The sequence below is a fragment of the Anser cygnoides genome, chromosome Z (assembly GCF_040182565.1).
Source record: "Anser cygnoides isolate HZ-2024a breed goose chromosome Z, Taihu_goose_T2T_genome, whole genome shotgun sequence".
NCBI classification, from domain to species: domain Eukaryota; kingdom Metazoa; phylum Chordata; class Aves; order Anseriformes; family Anatidae; genus Anser; species Anser cygnoides.
In genome coordinates, this window is record NC_089912.1 from 268,777 (window position 1) to 293,188 (window position 24,412).

Sequence of the window (24,412 nt, forward strand, 5' to 3'; positions counted from 1 at the left end):
GCCAGTCTTTCTGCTCCTGTAGGAGCGCCTTGCCGCAGCGCGTGGTCGGTAGGCCCAGAAGTACCCACTTGGCAGGAGCCATTCACTCCCTGCTCGCAAAACTCCCGTCTTCCCAAGAAATCACAGGCCTATGAGAACCTTCCTTCACCACTTCCCAGTCTATTTTCCATGCTGACTTTCAACAAGAATGCTTCGTCACATGTCAGGAGACAAGCTCAGAGGACTACGATGGAGCGGTGGCTGGCTGGCCACGTGTGGTGTGCCTACAGCAGGGCCTCAGGGCGTTTCCTGTTCGAGGAGGGCCGCAGCCCTCCTGCCTCCTAGCGCTAAGCAGTGCCTTGCTCTGGCATGGGTCACAGTCACCTAGCCAGCCGCTGCCATGCTGTGCAGTGTCCCACAGGTAACCTACACCATGGCTCCGGGGAGAAGAGCACAAGCTTTCTCCCAGCCTCTCTGGTCGCTCCCTCGCACTCTTTAATGTCCGGGGTATACTCTCAAGTAAGGTGACCCTTGACATCGAGCAGTGATAGAAAACACCTTTTCCTTCCTACTAAAGCATCTTTCTCCACAGTTACTGGGTTCCTCTCCCATTCATCTTCCCATTTTCCGACAGGATTTAATCCCATTAACACACACTTCCCTGTCCATGACGCATACAGAGATGAGTACTCGACTTGGGCATTAAGTCCCTCCAGGTTACCTATACTTTGTGTGATTCTCATCTGACAGAGCCCCTTTGGCAGGACTGTCCTGCGTCTGGGAGCACCCCTCTGGCCCAAAAGTAAGATCTCATTTCCCTTCCCCCAACAGCCATACTAACCTCAGCACTTTCAGTAGTGAAGAACTCTGCTACGTTACTGGGAAGGAGAACAACTGCTTTCCAACCTGCAGTGGCTAATAGCGAGACACACTGCAGATGGGCCATTCTCCTCTTTGGACTAAATCAACACATTTTCCCAGAACCAGGGATGCTGCTCTCAGACACTATCAGAACTGGCTCTGCAGACACAGCAATGATGTCAAGAGAAGCTATTAGCATCCTCATCTGTGCTGTGAGTGGCTCCGAATTGTGGAAAGGCTCTTGCCTGGTTGGTCAGGCAACCATCTCTTTCTACTTCTCTGCTTACCATAGCATTCAGAAGCAGCTTTGCAACAGCAGTCGATTTTTGGTCCAGGAATCCATGGCGTTGTCACAATGAGCCATGTCTGCCCCCCTTCTCATGCCACATATCAACCATCTGAAACATAGCAGCAATGAGCCAGTCCAAGTAAGAGCTGCTGGCTCTGATGTGCACAAGACCAGACCCTAATGAGAAATTAAAAAGAACAACAAAAAAAGACTGGTTTCAGCTAGATTAGTGTAAGTGGCAGAAATGCTTTGTCTGTTCAGTATATTTACACTTTGCGAAGACAGAATTACACTGAAACTTCTGGAGAAACACTTGGAGCTGAAATTGTGCATAAATAAAACTTTGTTTTTTCTCCCTCTCTCTTTCTGTGCTCTCTACGCTGCATTTGCGTCAAAGAAGTAAAACTGGCCATGAGCTGACCACTACGTTGCCAGAAGAAAGCAGTCAGTGGAGCACTTGCAGTTTCAACCAGCATGCTCTTGCTCTGGCACATCCTACATCCTTTTCTCTTCATAAAGACAGGAAGAAAGACAAAGGGTTTATTAGAGCTTTTTTTTTTTTTTTTTAATAGAAAAGATCAGCAGTTTAATGAAGTGAACACCGGTTCCAGCCCAACACTGTGACTTCAGTGAGATTGTGCAGTAATGCCGGACAACCAAACACAACAGAGAAAAGCATCCCCATGACTCTGTAGGTGCAGGGTGACTGTTCTGAAGGGAACTTTTTCACACCTGCTGAGACCTCTCAGATATTTTAGTTCATCTTCTTGCGCTTCCTTTGGTTCCCTGATGTCTTCTGTGCAGGCAAGGGGAGAGACAGTGTGCCAAGCTTGTGGTTCTGATCATTCTCAAGCCCTGGCAGTCCTTTTGCCTTGGAGATCTTCAACCGCATGGCCTTTGCAATGTCCATCATCCTGGAAAACACCAGAGAAACACTATGTCAGTGGGGCAGACAGATCTTCTGGGACTGACACCACAAAAAAGATGAGCAGCCATTCACCTCAGGGAGGGAAGCCAGGAGGCAGCCACAAGCAGGATGTCTGCTCTGCATCTTAACACCACCGTGGGGACAGAATCACAGAATGTCAGGGATTGGAAGGGACCTTGAAAGATCATCTAACTAGAAGCTGGAAGTATTTCAAGATTATAAGGCAGAGCCTTGCTGGGGAGGCTGGAATGCTACCAAACTGCACAACAACCTCAGAGAGCATAAGCATGAGAGAGCACTCAATGGCCAGCTGACTCGGAAAAGGTAATGCAGCTCTCCATTTTTCTGTGAAGAGATGTTACAGCCGCTGCTGCAGGCAGCCCATATTAGATTCCCAATGGACTCATCTTTCATATATGGTACAATGGAGGGAATCTAATACAGTGAGAGCATCTCCCTTTGATTGCTGAAATTCAGGTCTTGGCTGAGATCTGTAGCGTGATGGGTTTGGGCAAGAAGTCACAAGCCAGAACATACCTGGAGGTTTGTCAAAGAACAAAGTTTGTTTGAGAGGAATCTAGCAAGGAAATAAGCTATCTGGCCTCAGCTGGTGCCCTGAGAACACACAAGCCCCAGTATCCTCCCAGATGACTTTATGGCTTTGAAATACAAACAGATTCAGATGGGAAGAGATGTCAGGTGTTCTTCAACCAAACCTCCCACTTCAAGCAAGGATCATCCCGTGGCTGAGTGAAGTGTCACAGGGACATGTGCCTCATCTCTGTTTTTCCAACAAGTGATTGCTTCCCCCACCTTTTTGTCACTAGCATCCTATAACCTGTGCTCCCAGCTCCAGTAAAGCGTTTAAGATCAAAAACTTGGAAAACTTGTAATTAAAAAAAAACCAAAAAACAAAAAAACCCAACTAACTTATTTTAAAACAGCTTCCAAAAAAAAAAAAAAAAGAGATGGAAACCAGTATCAGCCAGCCCAGTTAACATTGCTATTAGTTATCTAAGAACAAAGAGCAAAATTGCAGAAAAAATCAGAAGTTGCTGCATCAGGTCTGATTATACAGCTTGCAAAACCCAGATGTGGCTAAGGGCTCTGATAACTTTCAGTTTTCCTAGGATCCTGAGATTATGTCCCTCAACAAGAAGGCCCAGGATACTCTACAATGTCTTTCTCTGTTGTAGGGAAGGACTTTTGACCATCTGCAGCTCCTTTACAGCAGCATCGCCTCTAAAGAATCCTGATAGAAAAGACCAGTACGGTTGAGCTAGGCAGCAAATGTCCGTAGGAGTCACCGTGACTCACAGAACAGGATGGGGTGCGACAGAGATACATGCACGGCCGAAGAGCTACTAGCAGGGCCACCTGACCCATTCCCGGACAGTATTAACAAGCTGCTTGTTGAGCTAATGTCTGCTTGTTGGGCAACTTCCCAGCAAGCTCAGCAGACTGGCTGATTAGCGCTGATCAATTCCTGATTTATTCTGCAGGGGCCAGAGATATTACAGTGCAAACTGTAATGAAAGCGTTCTCAGAGCCAGAGGAGCTGGAGGAGGCTCTGCTGACACCTGCTGGCACAAGCATGTCTTGCAGCTAACAGCTGAGACACCACTTGGCAGGGGAGTAATTATTTTTCTATGGAAAATTGAAGTCTAGGGAGCAACTTTCAAAAAAAATCTAACACAGCAAGCATTGTTTGCCCAGTTGCTTATTCTGCAAGCTTGTTTCTACCCACTCATGCTCTCTACCCTTGACTTGGCACTGGGAGGAGTGGCAGAGACAGCAGAGGGATGTGCTGCAATCCAGACTGACTTCGACAAGCTGGAGAAGTGGGCTGACCAGAATCTCATTACGTTCAACAAGGAAAGTGCAAAGTCCTGCACCTGGGGAGGAACAATCCCAGGCAGCAGGACATGCTGGGGATCACCCTGCTGGAAAGCAGCTTTGCAGATTTTGGAGGCCTAGGAATCCCAGTGGATACCATGCTGAGCATTAGCCAGGAAAGTGCCATCACCGCAAAAGGCTAACGGTATTCCGGGCTGCATTAGGCAAAGTGCTGCCAGCACATCAAGAGATGTCCTTACCCTCTACTCAGTGCAGGTGAGGCTGCACCTGGAGTACCGTGTTCAATTCTGCTACCCAAGGGAGACATAGACATACAAATGTGGTCCAAAAAAGGGCCACAAAGATGATGAAGGGACTGGATCATTTCTCCTGTGAGGAAAGGCTGAGAGCTGGAACTATTCAGCCTGGAGAAGAGGAAGCTCAGGGGGATCTCATCAATGTCTGTAAATAGCTGAAGGGAGGTTGTAAAGAAAATGGAGCCAGGCTCTTCACAGTGGTGCTCAGTGCCAGGACAAGAGGAAATGGGCGCAAACTGGAGTACAAGAAGTTCCCTTTCAACAGCAGGAAGCACTTCTTCACTGTGTGGGTGACAGCACTGAAACAGGTTGCTCAGAGAGGCTGTGGAGTCTCCCCACTTGGAAAGACCTTCAAAAGCTGTCTGGACATGGTTCTGGACAACTGCTTCTACGTAGCCCTGCTTGAGCAGGGAAATAGGGCCAGATGACCCTCAAAGGTCGCTGCCAAACTCATTCAGTCTGTGATTCTGTGGCAAATCCTTATTTCAAATACTATGGCCAACCTCTCTCCAGTTCTCCCCTCAAGATTCTTTGCTGAAAAGTCCCCAAGTCTACCATCATTTCAGAAACAAAACAATCTCCTTGGTTCCAACCCCTGAGTGAGGAAATTTCAGGAGCATGGGATTACTCCATGTTACCACCAACTTACTATCTGACTGTGAGACAAAAACCTGTTTCAAGTTTTCCTGTTGCAGTCTGCTACAAAGCTGGGCCTGCACTCAGACTGGTAGCTAGCAGGGAGCAGAACTCTGCAGAAAGAAGGTGTATCAGGGACAGGAAAGTGAAGAGTGATGAGACTTGTCAGGTAAGAAATGGGGCTGGGAAGCAGTTGGGTAGGTTTTCTGCCGGAATCTGCCCCAGCCAGCCATTTGGGTGCTGTCCGCCTCAGTTTCCCTGCCTGCAATGTAGATGAATATCCTCTTAATGCACCTGAGGGTGCACTGCAGTAAGCACCATCACAAAGCTTGAGATGTATAACCACCCTCCTTTACAAGTAGTAGGGCTTGAAAAGAAAGCTTCGACACACTCCAATGTCCAATTACAGCAAAAGGTTCTCACAGCAGGAACCGTACTACTCAGGGGCAGGAGAGGCTCCAGAGCTCTCTTCCCTGGGGCACTATTTGTATGAGGACCGCAGGCATCTCAGCAGGTATGAACAAACATGATGACTCACCTGCTTTCGTGGAGCTTCATGTCATTCTGCAGGACGGTGAGGTCTATTTGGAATTTGTTAATGTGCAGAGCCAAGGCGATGACGTATGATGTGATTTTAGTCTTCATTGATGCAGAGATTAAATTCTGGACACTGAACGGCAAGAGGGAGAACACATGAAATTTGGAATATTAGTGAACCCAAAACACAGCCCCCATGAGGTACACAGAGAATTGGAGCCTCTGTTAGCGATGACAGACTTTTCCTAGACATGAAAGAAAGAGCTTTAAGCAACAAATATCCCTGTTCATGGGGACCTCACAGACTTCTTTGTCCTTCTCACAAGCTGCTTATGTTTCTGTTCAAAAGCAAAGGCCTCTGGAGTTGTTTATTGCTTTATGGCCTTGACAAAATCACCACCTAATGACACTTCTGTCTCTCTGGCACTCTGATCCCTTGAAAGAGGAAAGCAAAGAGAAGCTGCTCTGAGGGTATTCAGTATAATACTAATGGCTACTTAAATAGACAGTCCACACAGAGCAAATGTGGAAGCATTTATTTTGATTGTTCACCAGTAGTTTGAGTCCTCATAGACAAACGCTCACCCATTTGGACTCAAATTCTCTGTTAATTTCAGTCTGACGGCAAAAGTGCAGCTCCACAATGGCTGAGCAACAGCAGTTATGCCTCTTCCATGCAGAGGCTGTTGCCTCCTTGACTGCAGGAAAGGCACTGTGGCAAGAATTAGAATATTATTCACTCTTGCCAGTATTTTGGTGCTTCCTCTCAACAGGACCACTGAAAACATTTATCCAGATTTATCACTGCTTAGTTATAAAAGGCATCCTTTGTAAGGTAGCAACAAATGGCCATCTGGTCAAAGGCAGCCTCCAACAGCTGCCTCAGCAAGTGTCTCTGACACTACTGGAAAGATTGAGCTTCCTAGCCCCCAGTCTACTCTTGTCACGAGGTGATGACTTGTCCTGTCTGACCTCCACGGCAGAATGAGAACCCATCTTACTGCAACCAGCTTTGTCACTGCTGGCTGGGTAATGCTTGGGCAAAACTTAAGCAGAACTCTTTGGCCTGTAAACATCCATGTGCAATGGCATGAGTTTCTGTACATCAACCTGCACTGGCCTCAGCCCAGGGGTTAAGCAGCACGAATCTTTATGTGGTTTTGTCTGCGTAGGTCTGGAGAATTCAAATAAGTTGGGTTTATTTCATGCAAAAGCATCCCTTTTGTTTTAATTAAGCGCTGTGAGTGTAAAAGAAGCACCATTATTTAGCCACTGCTCTGCCCCTGTCCCAACCCTACTCTGAGATGGTGGAAAGCTGGCACAGCTACCTGTCAGCTGCCTTGGTTTACAGTGAAAAATGTATGTGTAGGCAGCTACCCATTTTCTCCACGCAGCTGAGTGAGCTGCAACACAAGCGTATGTTCTCCTATCCTGCATTCAGGGAGCGAACTCCAGAAACAGACGGGCATGCCATTTGGTCAGGCTAGCTAAAGTCATAGGCACATGCTTTTGCACGCATGACTCTGCCTCTCCCAGTCACACGTAGACTTGCACTGCCCACAGACCACCGTCAGTCATAAAACACTATTCTACACAGTCCAGGGTGCTACTCAAGAAGCCTCTGCTGTCTTCCATTTTGGTATATTTCCCGATAACGACACCACGGCCCTTCAAGCTGAATTCTGCTATACCTCAACCTCGAGAACATTGAAGCAAACAAAGTTCCTTACCTGCCGTTGTTGTAGGTCAGCGAGGTGAAGTTCTTCATGAGTTTCCTGCTAATAATGTGTGGACATTCAGGACCCATTGGATCTAGGATAGAAAGGGCTTTTGCAGTGAAATAAGAGGCACGTACTCATCCTCACAATGTCAATCAACCATCATAACAGCATGTTCCTTACTACAGCATTCATGACCTCTACACGGGAGTGCAGAGAAACTAAAAGGAACTTGCACACTTGATTTCCGGGTCTAATCAATTTTCAGATAAGAGAGAGGCTCCTAACATCTTTTGTTGTTCACTGCAAATGGGATGTCCCACCTCAACACTAGACAGATTAAAATACACATGTACATGTGCAACTACACAAACCTTTCTTTTAATAGATTCCTGTCTCTTAACAGATAGTCCTGTCAGATAGATTATTAAAACTGAAACCACATTAACAAATTCCTATTAGCACCAAACTAGTCATTTTCCAAAATCCATTTCAAGCCTCCTCAACTACCTCCTACAGGATGACTCCTTTGTCTCCAGCTATGCAGGAAGAGCTCCACAGACAGGCTTACCCTTTCCTCAAATATCATTTCCCTGCCACTGAAAATGCTACCATTGGAGTTTTCAGGACTGAGAATGAGAATCGCATACAAGAGTTCTGTGAAATATACCAAGACGTGAAAATCTCAACCAAAATATTTTGTGTGGTGTTTTTGAAAAAAGCAGTTCCTGCCATTTCACTGGGATTCACACACTGAGCTGTTAAGTAAAGGATAATGAAAACCCTGATACTCAAGAGAACAGAGGGATATATAAAGTATGTATTGTGTCCTGTATGCCTCTTGCATCTGGAATGTAGAGGCTAGAAGAGGGAAAGAGCTGACAATTTCCAGCTTCCCTACTCCCAGAGTAAAGCTTGAAAATATAAAACATGTCTGTAAGTACAGAAACCATAACCTATCAATAAACAAAAACGAATCTCAAATTCCAACCTAAGTGACATTATCTCCTACAAAGAGGATCTCATGGTGCCACTCTGATGTGTGACTGTTAGAAAGGGACTGAAAAGGGTTAGACATCCATCCTCCAGTAGATGCAGACCGAATACCCCACAACAGCATGAAGATCCTCTACCTCACCGTGACACAGGTTGAACTACAACTGCTGCCAAGTGGCTGTTTATTGAACAGCTAACTTTGGGCAGCTTTACTGGTTTCTATTGCAGTCATTGCAAACCAGGTTCCAGCAGGTAGCTGAAAAGGCAAAGAGCTGAAAACTGTCTTACGCTTCTTCTTGATGACTTTCAGGAAGCTGAACTTAACAAGGATGTCCAGGAACCACAGGCATCGGGCTTTGTGATCCCTGCTCTTCTCATCAACAGGCAGGAACTTCAGCTCCTCTAAGACAAAGGAGCAATGGCTGAAGAAGAAAGAGAGGGAACATGAGGATCAAAGAACCAGAGACTATCTTACTTATCAGAACAGGACACAGCAAACCCCTGACTTCAATGCACAGCTGTTTTAGGCTGGAAGATTTCCCAGAACACCGACAAACGGACGTTCACAAGGCTGCTCTGTGAGTACATTTTCCTTGCTGACAACATTTCAGCCAGGCCTTTTCAGAGTGCAGCCACTGTGCAGGCCCCTGTATTGCAGGATCTGCAGGCTCACTATGGGGCACAGACACACTTCTACTTAGCCATGGGCAGATGGGAAGCACAGGGAGTTTGTTTGCTTATTTCAGCTGCTCAGCACCAGGACTTAACACACTAAGTGTAGGTCCATGTCACTTTGCCAAGCCACAGCAACTTCCACACCAAGACAGTAAGTACTTGCTGGGGACGGTGCCTGGCCACAGGTGCACCATTCTCAGCACAGCTCTATGGTCCTTTTTGTATGAACTTGCCTCCAGTTCCCACTGTGGATTTATCCCCTCTCTTCTTCTGTAATCCGTTCCCAAAAGGGCAGCCATACTGCAGTGCACACCACCTCCTCTCCCGTACAGCTCCCTCCATACTCCCCAAAGGCGTGGAGCTGCATGTTTGGATTAAACGTCCTCCCTCTGGACTGGAAAGATCAGCCAATCAATACCCATACTGGGGAGCTGGTCGCAGCTGCCATCCTGCACCTCAGAAGAACTGCAACTTCACAAGGCCATCCCTAACTATTAAAAGGCTGCTTGCAGCAGTATTACCTTTTCTCTTCTGTTTTCTTGGTGATTTCTTCCGGAGTGATGTTAATAAAGGCTGCTGCTGGACCCTTCAATGCTTCATACTCTGCTGGGGACAGGACTGGAAGGATTTTAAAGAAATTCTGAAGTAAAGAACATGAATACCTTCTCTCCTTTCTGGTAAGAGCAGCCCATAATAAGATACACTCTCTTCACTCTTGCAATAGAAATATGTGGGAAAGGAAAGTGGGGAAGGAAATTATAAATAAGCAGGATGTAATTGCAAGACTTGCAAGCTGACCAATATAAGTCTCTAAAGGCTGTGGCTCAATCACAAGTCATTTCTCCTATGTTTCTGACCTCATTACTACTCTTAGCTGAAGTGCTTCCAGCAGGGAGGCACGGCATCCTTCTATTTGTAGGATGGACGAAAGATACAGAACTTGCAGGCCCTAAGTGTCAATGCAGTATGTCCCTGCTCTCTCAGCTTTTTGTTTGATGCCCAGAGCCTGGAGAAGGGTCACAGGTCAGCAGGAGAGCACCTGAAGAGCAGCGCAAAGGAAATGCAGCGACTGCACCCAGTAAGTCAGCTTCATCAGGGCCCAAATCAAATGTCTCTATGCTAACATACGTAGCATGGGGAATAAACAAGAGTTAGAGATGTACACATGCCTGCAGGGCTTTGGCACTGGCATGGCAAATGGGGATGGGTCAGCATTACAGGGATGGCAGGGACAGGGGACATTATAATGGGGGTCTGCTACGGGCCACCTGATCAGGAAGACCAAGCAGAACGAGGCTCTCTATAGACAGACAGAAGCAGACTCATGTTCACAAGCCCTGGTCCTCATGGGGGACTTCAACCACCCTGGTAACTGCTGGAGGGACAGCACAACAGGGCGTAGACAATCCAGGAGGTTCCTGGAGTGCACTGATGACAACTTCCTTCTCCATGTGATAGAGGAACCAATGTGGAGAGGTGCTAGGCTCAACCTCATTCTTACCAACAAGAAGGGCTGGTGGGAAACGTAAAGCTCAAGGGCAGCTTTGACCACGGTGACCATGAAATGGTGTGGTTTTGCATTCGGAGGGCAGCAAGTAGGGAGCACAGCAAGCTCGCTACCCTGGACTTTGGGAGAGCAGACTTTGCCCTCTTCAGGGATCTGCTTGGTAGAGTAACATGGGACGAAGCCCTGGAAAGATGTTTGATATTCAAGGATATTCAGGATATTCACCTCCTCCAAACTCAGTAGCGATGAATCCCAACAAAGAGGAAGTCGGGCAAAAACGCCAGGAGGCCGGCATGGATGAACAAAGAGCTCCTGGCAAAACTCAAGCAGAAAAAGGAGGCCTACAGAGGGTGGAAGCAAGGACAGGTAGCCTGGGAGGGATACAGACACACTGTCCAAGCAGCCAGGGATAAGGTGAGGAACGCCAAAGCCCTGTTAGAATTAAATTTGGCCGTGGACATCAAGGGCAACAGGAAAGGCTTCCATAGCTATGTCAGTGATGAAAGGAAGGCTGTGGAAATTGTGGGCCCTCTCCAGGAGGAAACGAGAGACCTGGTTACCTGGGATATGGAGAAAGTTGAGGTACTCAACTACTTTTTTGCCTCAGTCTTCAGTGACAGGAGCTCCAGTCACATAGTTCAAGCCTCAGAAGACTAAGTCAGGGACTGGGAGAATGAAGAACTGCCCACTGCAGGAGAAGATCAGGTTTGAGACCAGCTAAGGAACCTGAAGGTGCACAAGTCCATGGGACCTGAGGAGATGCATCTGCAGGTCCTGAGGGAACTGGTGGATGTAGTTGCTAAGGCACTGTCCATCATATCTGAGAAGCTGTGGCAATCCAGTGAAGTTCTCACCAACTGGAAGAGGGGAAACATAACCCCCATTTTTAAACAGGGAAAAAGGAAGAACCAGGGAACTACAGGCCAGTCAGACTCACCTCCGGACCAAGCAATATCATGGAGGAGATCCTCCTGGAAACTATTCTAAAGCATACAGAGAAAGGAGGTGATTGGTGACAGCCAACACGGCTTCACTAAGGGCAGAACATGCCTGACAAATCTGGTGGCCTTCTACAACGGGATTAGAGCATTGGTGGATAGGGGAAGACCAACTGACATAATCTACCTGGACTCGTGTGAAGCATTTGACACTGTCCTGCACAACATCCTTGTCTCTAAATTGGAGAGACAGACTGACAGATGGCCCACTCAGCAGGTAAGGAATTGGCTGGATGGTCGCACTCAAAGAGTTGCAGTCTACAGCTCAGTGTCCAGGCAGAGATCAGTAGTAAGTGGTGTTTGTCAGGGGTCAGTATTGGCACCAGCACAATTTAACGTCTTTGCTGGTGACACGGACAGTGGGACTGAATGCATCCTCACCAAGTTTGCTGATGACTACAAGCTGTGAGGTGTGGCCGACACACTGGAGGGAAGGGATGCCATCCAGAGGGACCTGGACAGGCCTGAGCGGTGGGCCTGTGTGACCTCATGAGGTTCAACAAGGCCATGTGCAAGGTCCTGCATCTGGGCTGGGGCAATCTGAAACACAAATCCAGGCTGGGCAGAGAATGATTGAGAAGAGCCCTGAGAAGGACCTGGGGGTGCTGGTGGATGAGAAGCTCACCATGAGGCAGCAACGTGCGCTTGCAGCCCAGAAAGCCAACCATATCCCAGGCTGCATCAAAAGCAGTGTGGCCAGCAGGACAAGGGAGGGGATTCTTCCACTCCTCTGCTCTCGTGAGACCCCACCCGGAGCCCTGTGTTCAGCTCTGGGGCCCCCAGCACAAGGAGGACAAGGAAACATTAGAACAAGTCCAGAGGAGGGCCACAAAGATGATGAAGGGCTGGAGCACCTCTTCTACAAAGACAGGCTGAAGGAGTTGGGGTTGTTCAGCCTGGAGAAGAGAAGGCTCCAGGGAGACCTTGTAACAACTTTCCAATACCTAACGGGGGCCTACAGGAAGGCTGGGGAGGAACTCTTTGTCAGGGAGAATAATGGCTTAGAACTCAAAGGTAGATTTAGATTAGATACAAGGAAGTACTTCTCTACTCCGAGGGGGGTGACGCACTGGAAAAGGTTTCCCAGAGAAGTTTAGATGCCCCATCCCTGGAAGTGATCAAGGCCAGGTTGGATGGGGCCTTGGCCAACCTGGTCTAGGGGAAGGTGTCCCTGCCCATGGCGGGGGGGGGTGGAATCAGATGGGCTTTAAGGTCCCTTCCAACCCAAACCATCCTACAATTCTACGAAGGTTCAGCTCAGTGCTGCCACATGCCTGACAGCACTCCCTCCCACATGCCAGAGTACTGACATCAAGCAAACAGAAATCAGAAACCACACTCTGCTACTGAAAAAGATACTGTCTTCAAACTTGTAAACATGTTCTGGTTTGTCGGCATCTTCATGACACGGAGGCAGAAATATGGACATGTTCTGTACATCGTCTTGGGCCACATCTTGGATCAAAGCTTAGGAGAGAAGTGGGAAACAAAACAGCATTTGGACCATGCAGACAAAAACTGAGAGAATCTGACCACACCCAAATACTTCCTTGAAATTCAAGTCAATTGGGGGGGGGGAGGCGGTTTGGGTCAACACTAGTTTATTTTAAGCAGGAAATGGAAGCTGAAATGGAGTTTTAAGCACTTATCTCACCGGGAACAGTGACAAGGAAAGGCCACAGCTCTTCCCCGTTTTGTTTGGTTAGTGCCATGTGTGGGTACAGAAAGCATTCTAGGAGGCTCAGAGTTTCTAATTTGCCTGTAATGTACTCAGCACGCTGCCTTTTAGCCTGGTGTCATCACTTCTGTGAAGAACTTTCTGCTACTTAAGATCCAGAAATGGTGCTCCAGACTAGACAAAACTGGCTGCTGCTGCTACACCTCTTGCGTCTAGGGCGAGCAGGAGAACATTGTTTTGACATCCTGGGTTCCATTGGACATCATCTGGCCCAGCGTAACAAGCAGAGCACAGTAGATATCCTATCTGGAACACAAGCGCTGAGAGCTTTCATGCCAATGAGAGCTGACCAGTTTTATAGTCTCTCCTATTCATAGCTAACGCAAGTCAGAATCCCACAAGTGCTGCTGGAAGGAAGCTCAGTTGGTCTCCAGTTCAACCTCCCGCATGGACTGTCTCCAGCACTGTATCAGGGCAGCCCTGGCTTTCCCAACCAAGCCTTGGAAGTCATCCCAAGGATGGTGACCACACAGCTCCCCGTGACCTGTCCCAGGGCTCCACCATCCTCCAAGGCAAGAAGTTCCTCCCATGGACCACTGTGACTTGTCTTGCTGACCCGTGCTGTATAGCCTGACACTGCTGAGAAGGGCTTGGCTCTGACTGCCCTTCCGACAGCTGTGTGCTGCTGGTTAGATCCCCTCGGCCTTCTCTCTGCCAGACTAACCAAGTTCAGGGATAGGGCAGAGTGGGGTGGCACAGGCTGCACAAGGCAATACAGATGCAGCCTCACCAGCACCAACAGAAGGGGGTATCAGCTCTCCTTGAAACATTACCTCAATGTGATACTTGGGAGAATTTTTCCTACGGTAGTGGCAATAACTAAGACCATGGCAGATACCTTTTCCTGCCAGCTTCTCCATAGCAGAGGACCGAGTCTATCAGACTGACTCAAAACAGCACCTGGGATAGCACATGATGGTGCTGGGACCCAGTATAAGGCATAGATCATTTTCCATACACATGCCACTGGGAAGCCAGAGTACAGCTCACCTTAATGAACATCCAGCAGCTCTTTTCAAGCCAGGTGAATTTACTGCCTTTATGCCTCTAAGTGGGCTTCCAGAACACTGACAAAATACGGGCAGAAATGGACACTGATGACACACGGACCTTCCCTTACCCAGGCAACTCCCACACTAAGCCTAGTAGGATCAGAAGGAAGCAGTTCCTTGTCTACCAGAACAACCTGTGATTTCCTCAACATGTGCACGTTTCAGCTGTTAAACCAACAGCTTCATTGCTTACTACAAGCAAAACCCCTTTCTTCTTCCTGCCATACTTGGCAACAAACAGACAGAAAAGCACATCTAATTGTCTTCAGTTACACCTCACACAATATTCTTACCTGTTACTCCCTTTGCGTCTATAACATTTGCTGCTGCTTTTGTCACAGCTGTGTTAAGCATATCATTGCCCACTGCATTCATTCGTCGGGAATTCAGAGCTCGCTTCTGCTTGCTGGTGCCAAAGGCCTCAATGCACAAATCCACCTGTGAACGAGAGAGACACAAATGACTACACACTGCTGAACTCAGGACACTTTGCATCCAAGAGGAAAACCCACCCAACCACCATTTATCCTACACTTTTCAAGAAAATTTCAAACATATCACTGGGTACAACCCAACCACCCAACAAGCACTGCGGGGGAGGAGAGCAGGATAGGAAGTACCTGGAACTGTAATCAAGACTGAAATAATTACGAAAATACTGCTAATGCTAGGCACTAGCAACGTGCTGTCTCAGACCTTGAGTGCTGAGAGAGAGGGCTGAACCTGCACATTTACACTACAGTAAACTGAGCATCTCAGTCTCAGACAAGTATCTGTCACTGTCAGCTGGATAATCATAGCAGAATGTGATATGGGGTTTCAACTTTACCTTCTCCCTGAAGGATTTATTCTGGTAGTCCTTTGTGTCATCAGGTATTAAATTATCTATAAAAGAACAAGAATTAGTATGCTTGGCTTGCAGCAGCTGGGAAAACACATGCGTTTGGCACTCCTTAAGCTCTAATCCATTAATAAAAGACTAGACTAAGAATTCTATGGGACTTTGTCAATTAAAGAACACAATGAATGAGTATGTACCTGGAACAAAGAGAGAAAGGCAGCCCAATTTTTGCTACAAAGTCTATGAGCGTGATGCATAGATGGAAGCAATAGTCATGTCCTGTTGCATAGAAAATAGATCCCTGAAGACCGTATTCTTTGGGTTATCCTCCTAGCTGCGGAATAAAAAGCAGTTCTGCTGAAGAAAAGCTGTTTTCTTTTGCAGCGATTCAGTGCCTTGACCTGGCCATTTCCAGGCTTCCCTCAGCAGGGCCTACCTAGACAAGGCTGCATTTGTTCTGAGCAGTGACAACTTTGCTCCCAGCTCTGGCAGTTCCACCCTCCCACCCTTACTGCTCTCTGCTTAAGCCCCACCCTAAATTTCAGCTACGATCCTCCTTCTCCCTCTGTTTATCATGCCATGCTGTGCCTTAGAGGGAGAATGTAACGTATCCTCCTTCCTCCATGCTGAGGGAACATGGCAGAAACAAGTAAGAAAGGGTAGCTGAGGAGAAAACAGAATGCAATGCTGCCAGTAACCAAGCAATCAATAGCTGAATGTATACCTATTTCTAGGTCGCTGTGACTATGGTGCTAGGGTGAAATACAGTATCCTCCTACCTGACAGCAAGGGCTGCATGTTGAATATTTCAGCATTGTAGACTTCCATTTGGCCAGAGTCCTTGTTTAACACACCAACAAAATACCTGGGGAGAACAGCGGCAAATTATTAGCAAGAGACAGTCCAGTGGAAGTGGTGTTTTAACACGACATGGTGCAGAGCCACATGTATTACACATCTCCTGCCAGTTCTTTTGCATCGCAAATGCCAATTTTCCACGAAACTTCAGAATTTCACTCAAAAAAAAAGTTACCTTGAAGTAATACATTTATAGACATACGTGCTTTCTATACATGCACAGAGGTATATATATATAAAAAGACTTGTTGCTCTAGGTAAACGTAAATGTCTTAAATCAACTGACTTAGCTTCAAAATGCACAGATCAATTGTAGGTGCCTGAGTGCTAGTTACTACTTTCTTCTGTCTCTTCTAGTATGGTTGGTTTAATCCTTGGTTTCATGTTGCTTCTAAAACTTGTGTTCCCTGTGTATGCTTCCCTGCGTACTACAAGTCACTCTGAGCCTAAGTCCTCAGAGCTCAGAACTGAGCAATAAGCAATGAATTATTCACAAAGACAAAATTTTGTTTCAAATATTTACTCAAAAAGTAACAATTCACAGCAGTGCTTTAACAGCTGTTCAAAACATTTAACTTTCATTAGAAACAAAACTAAGTCAAAAGCACATTCTGAATGTTTCAAACGGAGCAATGAAGTCCTAAGAGCAAGCTTCTGTTAGTCATTTGCAATCCGACACCTAGCTGCTGGCTATAAAGAAAAAAAAAAACAACCCCAAACCAGCAGCTATCTTTCTGTACATAACAGACTACAAAAAGTCCTGAAATCGAACTGTACGTTCCTATGCTCTCGTGTCCTTTTTGTAACAGTTAGCAAGTAGCAGCTGCAAAATGGCAGAACGTATGCCAGCTGGTATTTCCACTCTGGAGTTGTCCTTCTTTTTGCTGAAAACAATTTTTACATTAAACCATACTTTGGTTTGACTTACAGACGACTCCTATGGGTCTACCACTAAGAATATTTAAAACAATGGTAAAAGCCTAACAGCTACAGTCCTTTCAGCAGTATGTCCTACTTTACACAATTATGCTCGGTATTTCTGCACAGCCTGCACATTGAAAACCCCACAAACATACATTTTGTCATAGTATTTCCGCTTTCACTGAAAGTTTATTAAGGTAAGCTGAGTCTGGCAGGATTACACCTGTACAGAGATGCACAGATTCATATAATTCTGTTTACGTGCTTTTACAGACAGGAATGTGACACCAAATCCAAAGGTTTATGTTCACCCAGTTTATCAGCAGACCAACAGCCATTGCAAAAAGTGTGCTCCACTTCAGCATCAGAACTGTATTCATACTAAATTCCACCGTTTCACTTAAGGATTTTTAAAAATCTTTTCTTGACTAGCAAATCACTTCATGTGAGATTAAAAAAAATAGAATCTATTCCTCCTTTCGGATGTTGGTTTATTAAGATATACCACACAGAAGAGACAGGCAGACAAATTGAAATGTGTTACCTTTCATAAACTTAGTTAATTCAGTTGTATATACATGTACATGCTACCTTCATATGCAAAGTTTCCCTGCTGTGCCTCCTTCTCTCTCTTAAAAAACCCTATGAGCAACAATGAGCAGACTTGTCAGGAATGATGCATGGTGTTCCTACCTTTATTTATAATAAGCCATAAAAAGAACACAATTTCAGCTTGTTTCATTTTCATCTGTCTTGTTTAGAGTTGTTTCCATTCTGTTGGGACTGCTTTCTTTAGAAGTCTCACCTGTTCGTTCAGAGGGCTGTTCAGCTTTCTTTGATGAAGGCGCAACATTACCTTTCTGAAGAATTTCAGTCGCTTCATGCTCTAGCATCTCTGATGGAGTCAAAGGCTCCAAACAAATACTGCCTTGCTCACTAATGTCTGAACTAAGGGATTTAGGTTCATTTCTTTTTCTCTAGAACTGCTCAACACTAACATCTTCACCCAACGTTAGTTTTAAGTCCTTTGCGTTTGTTGCTGCAAGTGTAGTTTCATCCAAGTTTTGTACTTTAGTCTGGTCAGTCAAGACACCATCATCTGAACTTTGGCAAGTTTTCAACTCACTTTCACCATGAATATATTTTTGTTCTTTGTCTACTGTTTGTTACTATCTGAATCACAACATGCTCCTTTCTCATGCAAAGAATTCTTAGAGCTGTTGTCATGGAGTTCCAAATTGGGAACATTTTTTGTACCTGAGAATGATGAGTTTTCTTCGTACTTTTCAACCGATGAAACTTTTTTAGTTTGATTTCCATTGCATTCTTTTGTTTCCTCTGAAGACTTATGCTCTTGTTTGCAAAATAATCCCAAACTCGACTAGGTTCAATTTGCTGCTCCACAGTGACATATCAGTGAGCCAAGGCAGTACAGGATACCTGCTCGCTTTCAACTCCCTCAGATACTTGTTAGGCAGTTGGCAAATCTACAGAAACATTCTCTATAATACCTTGACAAGTATGAGTGTGGCTTTCACTCAGATGTGTGGCCATGCTATCTAAGCCAGAACCATCAGTCAGAAAATCGCAGTTAAGACATACTACAGTCACACCTCGTAGCTCTTCTGAATGCTTCTTGTAGATCCAACATCTTTTACTTGGACGAGCACTGTGAAAACTCATCATGCGATTCACATAGGCTTTGCTACAGCTAGTATTGTATCCGCATAAGGTACAATGGACATATGTAGAAAAGTAGCTTGCAAAATCTTTTATTTCTGAGTAACACTCAATGCATTTGTGAGCTCCCAAATGATACCTTAGATTATGCAGTGCTGTAGTAATAACTTTTTTTTTTTTTGCTGCTGCTGTTGGTCCATGCATTTTGCTTCTTCAGTGTAGTTGACGGTTTTGATTTTGCTTTTGACTTATTTGTATTAAATCTGTTATGATTTCTAGTGGTTGTATTTTTAGCTTTAGGTGATAACTGAAATGTGGATATACTCATTCTAACAGGAGATCCTGACTGAAGAGATCCAACAGACGCTTGAATAGTAACCTTTGTTCCAGGAGGCAATCCTTCTAACTGTTTAGGTTTTCTAAATGTTCGGTGATGCTGAGTCTTGTGATCCATTTTTTCTTTGCAAGTCAAAAATTGAAGTCTGCACTTTGTGCAACAGTATATTCCTTTTTTCTGATGCCTCATATAATGATGCATATATGGTACTCCAATTTTTATTACTTTGAGGCAAAATGGGCACAGCAAATGTTTTGTATTCTCATGAACAGTCCTGAAATGTTTCTACATCAGAAAAAGCTGAGGATCTGCAGCTGCATACCTGGCGCACATATGGCATTTCACCTGGCTTATGATTGTCCTTCATATGTTGCAAAAGAACTTGCTCTGTTTCAAATGATAATTCACAGATTTTACAAACAGTAGATGATTCATAAGGCGTGCGTGTACTTTCAACGTGGCACTGTGTGGGAAAGGAATTTGCAGGGAACTTTGTGCTGTTTCACACGTCCCTGAGAGATAATGAGGAAAACGGCGGTAGAACCAAAAACTTGAGCAAGGTCAAGATAAAGTAAATTGGCTACAGTGTTAAAGATGAGCTTTGGGCAGTGGCCAATTGCTGGCTGGCTCGAGGCGCATGTCTGAGGGTCTCTAACCAACTGTAAGACAGATTCAGGCGCACGGACAGTGCGTGGGGCTAGGGGGAAAGTATATCTAGTGGTGAAAAATGGCAATAAATGTCTCCTGTTTAAGAGCCATCAGGAGTCCGTGTCTTGCATCCCTTCAGCACTGCAGCTGGAATGGGGTGGGAAACTGACGGTAACAGTGCTGGCAGGTGGTATGGCTTTCCCAGATTCCACTGCTCTGCTTCTCGAGCTCTGATGCTTCATGTGGTTCATAAACCTTATGTTATTTTTAAGAACCTTCAGACAGCTGAAGCACTTAAATGTTGTATGAGTCTTCTGCTCCTGTTGTACCTGCTGGGTATCACCTTCAAGTTTCCCATAATAGAAGTTGTTAACTAACATAATCAATTTTCCTTTCTCAGATTCATTGATCTTGCTTGTTGTACTTGAAGATTCTGTTTTGGCCACTCCCGGGAAGAAATTATTCACCATATCTGGACAACAATACTTTATATGATTTTTTAAAGGACCCATAAGATTGAAATCAATATTGCGCTTTGGACAAGCTCGTGGAAAAGGTCCTCCATTTTTAATATTGCTTGATGTAGCATTAGTACCTGTTACATTCACTGACGGCCCAGTCTGGTACCGTGTAACTCCCGAGTTCAGTCTCACACCAAGCAGTACACCAGATGTACTACCTGGTGGAGAATCCATAATATCATCTTGATCGAGTATTACAGGCTGTGTTGTTACAGCAGTCACTGGCCTGGATACAGGTTGAGCCCCTACAGGAACTGTGATATTTCGTGATACTGGCTGTGTCATCGCTGGATTGGTTACAGGTCTGCTAACAGGCTGTCTGCTAACAGAGCAGCCCCGCAGAGAGGGATCTGGGGGTCGTGGTTGACAGCAAGTTGAATATGAGCCAGCAGTGTGCCCTGGAAGCCAGGAGGGCCAACTGTATCCTGGGGTGCACCAAGCACGGCATCGCTAGTCGGTCAAGGGAAGTGATTGTCCTGCTCTGCTCTGTGCTCGTACCTCGAGTACTGTGTGCAGTTCTGGGCACCACAGTACAAAAAGGACATTAAACTGTTGGAGGGTGTCCAGAGGAGGGCTACGAAGGTGGTGAAGGGCCTAGAGGGGAAGACGTATGAGGAACGGCTCAGGTCACTGGGCCTGTTCAGCCTGGAGAAGAGGAGGCTGAGGGGAGACCTCATCGCAGTCTACAACCTCCTCGCGAAGGGGAGTGGAGGGGCAGGTGCTGAGCTATTCTCTGTAATCATCAGTGACGGGACCCGCGGGAATGGTGTCAAGCTGAGGCAGGGGAAGTTTAGGCTGGACATCAGGAAGAGGTTCTTCACCGAGAGGGTGGTCGCACACTGGAACAGGCTCCCCAGGGAAGCAGTCACTGCACCAAGCCTGTCTGAATTTAAGAAGCGATGGGACTACGCACTTAGTCACGTGGTCTGAATTTTGGGGTAGACCTGTGCGGTGCCAGGAGTTGGACTCGATGATCCCTATGGGTCCCTTCCAACTTGGGATATTCTATGGTTCTATGAACTATAAGTGTGCCATCTCTACAGTAGGTTAATTTCTCTCAGGTAAAATCCTTCTCATCTCATGTTTCAGAGGCTAACCCAAATGGTTTGTGCTGCTTTTCGGCACATCTCATGACCCACCGGGAAGAGGCTGTATGTCACCTCTCATTGAAGCCGATCAGAGTATCAACTGTACCAATTCCTTAATCAGCCAGAAAAGTCAATTCCATCTGAAGCCTACTGAGTGGTGCCTGAACTTGCTCAGCTTTTTAACATGTTTTCCTAAAATTCAGGACACACTTCCTAAAGAAAAAAATCGGCCTGCTGTAGAAGCTGCCTTTTGCAGTGTGTGCAAGGCTCTACGCAACTGCTCTCAGAGGAGCTGCCCAAGTCCTGTGGGGAGCACAGAATCTCAGTGGCTAGAAAGGATTGCTAAGCGGTGCCTGCTGCTCTAGGAAACGGGTGAAACAAGTGCCGCCCGAGGATTTGGCAGCCTCGTTGATTTTTGCGCTCAGAGTAAACCAGACTGTTTGTTCAGCTGTGATTTATGCTGACACACCAACATCTGCAGTTGTGAATTTGGTCTTAGGCTGACAGCTGCTGAGATCTATGAGAACGGATCCACTGCAGGAAATCATCAGGAATGCAGGTGAGGCAGATGTGGGAGGAAACAAACCAGGTTACATGGATAAAGGTGGAAAAATTAGAAAACAAATCAAGAAACAATTTAATTAGTTGTTGCCTGCATGTCTGGCGATCCTGAGGCATATGCAAACCTAATGCCAAACAGATCTGTCAGCTTGCCTTGTTAGCTTCCACAGCTCAGCATCTTCAGAGGTGCAGGCAGTTACCACTTAAACAGTTAGAACTCTCTCTGAATAATACAAAGTGATGTGAAGTGCTGAGAAATAGGAGTGCCAAATCTGTACAGAAATACTACTACATTGGTGCACATATCAGAAACATATGGAGCATTACCTGTATTCATTAATAACTCCTCTCTCCAAACTCAAGAAGAAAAAGCTCCTTGAAGCCTTCTTTCAGCTATGCTATCTTAAGACTGCTGAACTCGAAGGGCCAGCTCTCTAGTTTCAATTCTCAGACAGAAAAGACTAAGCTTAGCATCTTCTGAAGTGCTATCTGCCAGGGATGCAAGTAAGTTCATTTTAAATAAAGTATTCAGGAACTAGGAGCATTGGAATGCTAATGTCTGGAAGCACCTCCTCTTCCTCATTGTTTTTGCAACTCTGCTCTTCACTGCCTCACCCTACCCATAATTTAAGGAGTCAGAGTAGTGAGACTACTGAAGCTACAAGAGCAAACAGTGCAGGACAAGTGGAGTACATTCAAAGAGCGGAGCACGTCGCACCAAGAGCCTGACACACACATCAAGTGCATTTCGGAGTTCTGTAGGCTAGCAGGAGCAATAATATGCATCAAAGAAAAAAGGAAACATCTTTGGGTATAACAAAGCAAAATTATTTTACATTGTCGCTCTGCCCATTGAAGAGGATCTTCGATCAGACGATAAGAAAGATCTCATACACACAACACTTCTTAGGAGGCCAGTTGGATCTGTCCCAAGGCTACAAAGGTCACCTTCCTAAGCCCGGACATGTAAAGGATGGTGGCTTCACCAAAGCTTCCTATTACACCATGTGGTACGGCCAAGCCTAATGCCGAAATCCTCTCTGTTCACACTGTGGTCTCAATGGGAGCGTCTGAGCCAGGTTTAAGGAAAGCTACAAGAAATGTGGCATCAGAGCAATTCCTCCACTTCCACCCCCACACTACTGCCACAGTACCGTCAGGAACCCATACCTGCACAGTGAGTTACGTTTCGTAACTCCACTGCCGAAGTTATTTCCCACGTATGAAAGCCTTTCAGTTTCTGAGACCTGAAAAACAAAGAAAAATTACTTGTTCATGGGGCTAACCAACCTTTCCTGTGTTCGTTTTCTTCTGTCTAGTGCCACAAATCTCTATATTGCCACGACCACCATACTTTAAACCAGGAACAACAGTTTGTGAAAGAAAAGGTGGGTTTAATCAGAGTCGATAGACAGGAGAGATCAGCCCTCCGGTTCAGAGGGTACTTCCAATGCTGTAGGCTATTTAACACAGTTGCTTAAAGCTTCTATAAGTGTACAAGACAAACCTTACAGACGCCGGCCTTGGTCAAAGGCAAAAAAATGGGTAAAGCCATCATTACAACACAGAGGAACTCAATGTAATTTTGAATGATCTATTTAAAACTCTAGTACAGCCAGTTGGCTGCAATTAACTGACAGAAAAAAAAAAAGCTAGCATAAATGGCTCAGCCAGGTACATATATTTTTAAATATTTGTGTGTCAATTAAGATATATTTCCCTTGAAAAGTTTGGCTGAAAAATTATTCCTTCAGTGAGCCATCCACACAGACAATCATAACAGTTAGCAATGCCAGCAGAAAGCACTTTTTGACTTGAAGTTTGGTTTTCTCTTGACTGAAAGAATTAAAAAACCTCCTTGTAGCATAATGCAGTTCCTCAAAAAAAAAAAAAACCTTCAATAAAGCTTTTAGGTTCACTGTATAAACATAACACAACAGATTTTGTGATCACATGGACCTTGATAGTCATCAACAGCTTTTAATGTTCAAACCTTATTTTCCTGTAGGTTATTAAAATAAAACCAGGACACGCACAATGTCGGTAAATCAATGTTACCTTGAGAACACGCTACTGTGTATCAACAAGAACTTTTCCAATAAGGGCGTACTCAGTTCTGATTAAAAGACCAGCCACTTGTTTGTCGCTCTCAATGTGACCAGGCACATGGCACCCTTCCTTTCCACCCCCAAAATTCCACGCACAGTGTTAAATCTGCGACGGCACGTTCTGAAGCAGAAACGACCAAGGGAAGGCTGCAAGGCGCTGAGGCCGGGCAGCGCTGCGGTGCTGGGAAAGGCCCTGCGGCACGGAGACACCTTGTGGCTTTGTGCGGGGCTGCTGCCGGGCGCGGGGGGAGGCCGCACGGAGCGAAGCCCCCCCCCCCACCCCCCCGCGGGGGAGAACCGCGAGCGGCTCGCGCGGACGGGCCGCGGGCGGCGGCTCCTTACCAGGATCCGGCGGCGCCTCCTGCGCGGGTCGGCGGCGTCGCTGCTGCGGTAGAGGCGGAAGCGCAGGGCGGCGGGGCGCCGCAGCTGCCCGTTGGCGAAGGTCACTGCGGGCGGCGGGGAGAGGCCGTCACGCCGGGGCGCCGCCCGCCCGCCCTCCCGCCGCCCGCCCGGCCCTCCCCCCCGCCCGGCCCTCACCCAGCACCGCCGGCTGCTCCGCCTCGGGGTCCCCGCGGTAGCGCCAGGTGGCCGCCGCCATGTCCCGGGGCCGCCCGCAACGGCACGAGCCGCCGCCCAACCGCCGCGCGCCTTGCTGCCGAGCGCGGGGCCGCGCCGCCGCGCAGTAAGGGCACCGCCGATTGGCCCGCTGGCGCCGCTCCGCCCGGCGGCGGCGCCGCCGCGTCACTTCCGCCCGGCCGCGCGGCCGCCGCAGCGTCCGACAG

General features: G+C 46.6%; 3 protein-coding genes and 2 pseudogenes across 3 annotated transcripts in view; all 5 read right to left on the reverse strand.

Annotated features, from left to right (window-relative positions):
* The window catches only part of SLC25A51 (solute carrier family 25 member 51), a 411,938-nt gene that overhangs the window by 17,345 nt on the left and 370,181 nt on the right, over positions 1-24,412 (reverse strand). The gene's annotated exons all lie outside the window — the stretch shown is intronic.
* POLR1E (RNA polymerase I subunit E) lies at positions 1,669-24,327 on the reverse strand. The gene is made up of 12 exons (XM_066987904.1): positions 24,168-24,327; positions 23,973-24,076; positions 22,693-22,769; positions 15,688-15,773; positions 14,897-14,952; positions 14,361-14,505; positions 12,637-12,744; positions 9,294-9,390; positions 8,386-8,519; positions 7,114-7,195; positions 5,385-5,516; positions 1,669-2,043 (listed from the first exon to the last, which is right to left on the reverse strand). The coding sequence occupies exons 1-12, from the start codon at positions 24,226-24,228 to the stop codon at positions 1,884-1,886; spliced, it is 1,242 nt and encodes a 413-aa protein (XP_066844005.1). The 5' UTR covers positions 24,229-24,327; the 3' UTR covers positions 1,669-1,883.
* Positions 17,416-18,065, reverse strand: LOC136788985 (zinc finger protein 280D-like; annotated as a pseudogene).
* LOC136788986 (zinc finger protein 280D-like) lies at positions 18,063-19,343 on the reverse strand. Its single transcript, XM_066988214.1, is given in 4 exon segments — positions 18,063-18,547; positions 18,549-18,987; positions 18,989-19,201; positions 19,318-19,343. Coding segments are annotated over 4 exon segments (1,068 nt in total). The 3' UTR covers positions 18,063-18,157.
* LOC136788987 (zinc finger protein 280D pseudogene) lies at positions 19,367-20,550 on the reverse strand (annotated as a pseudogene).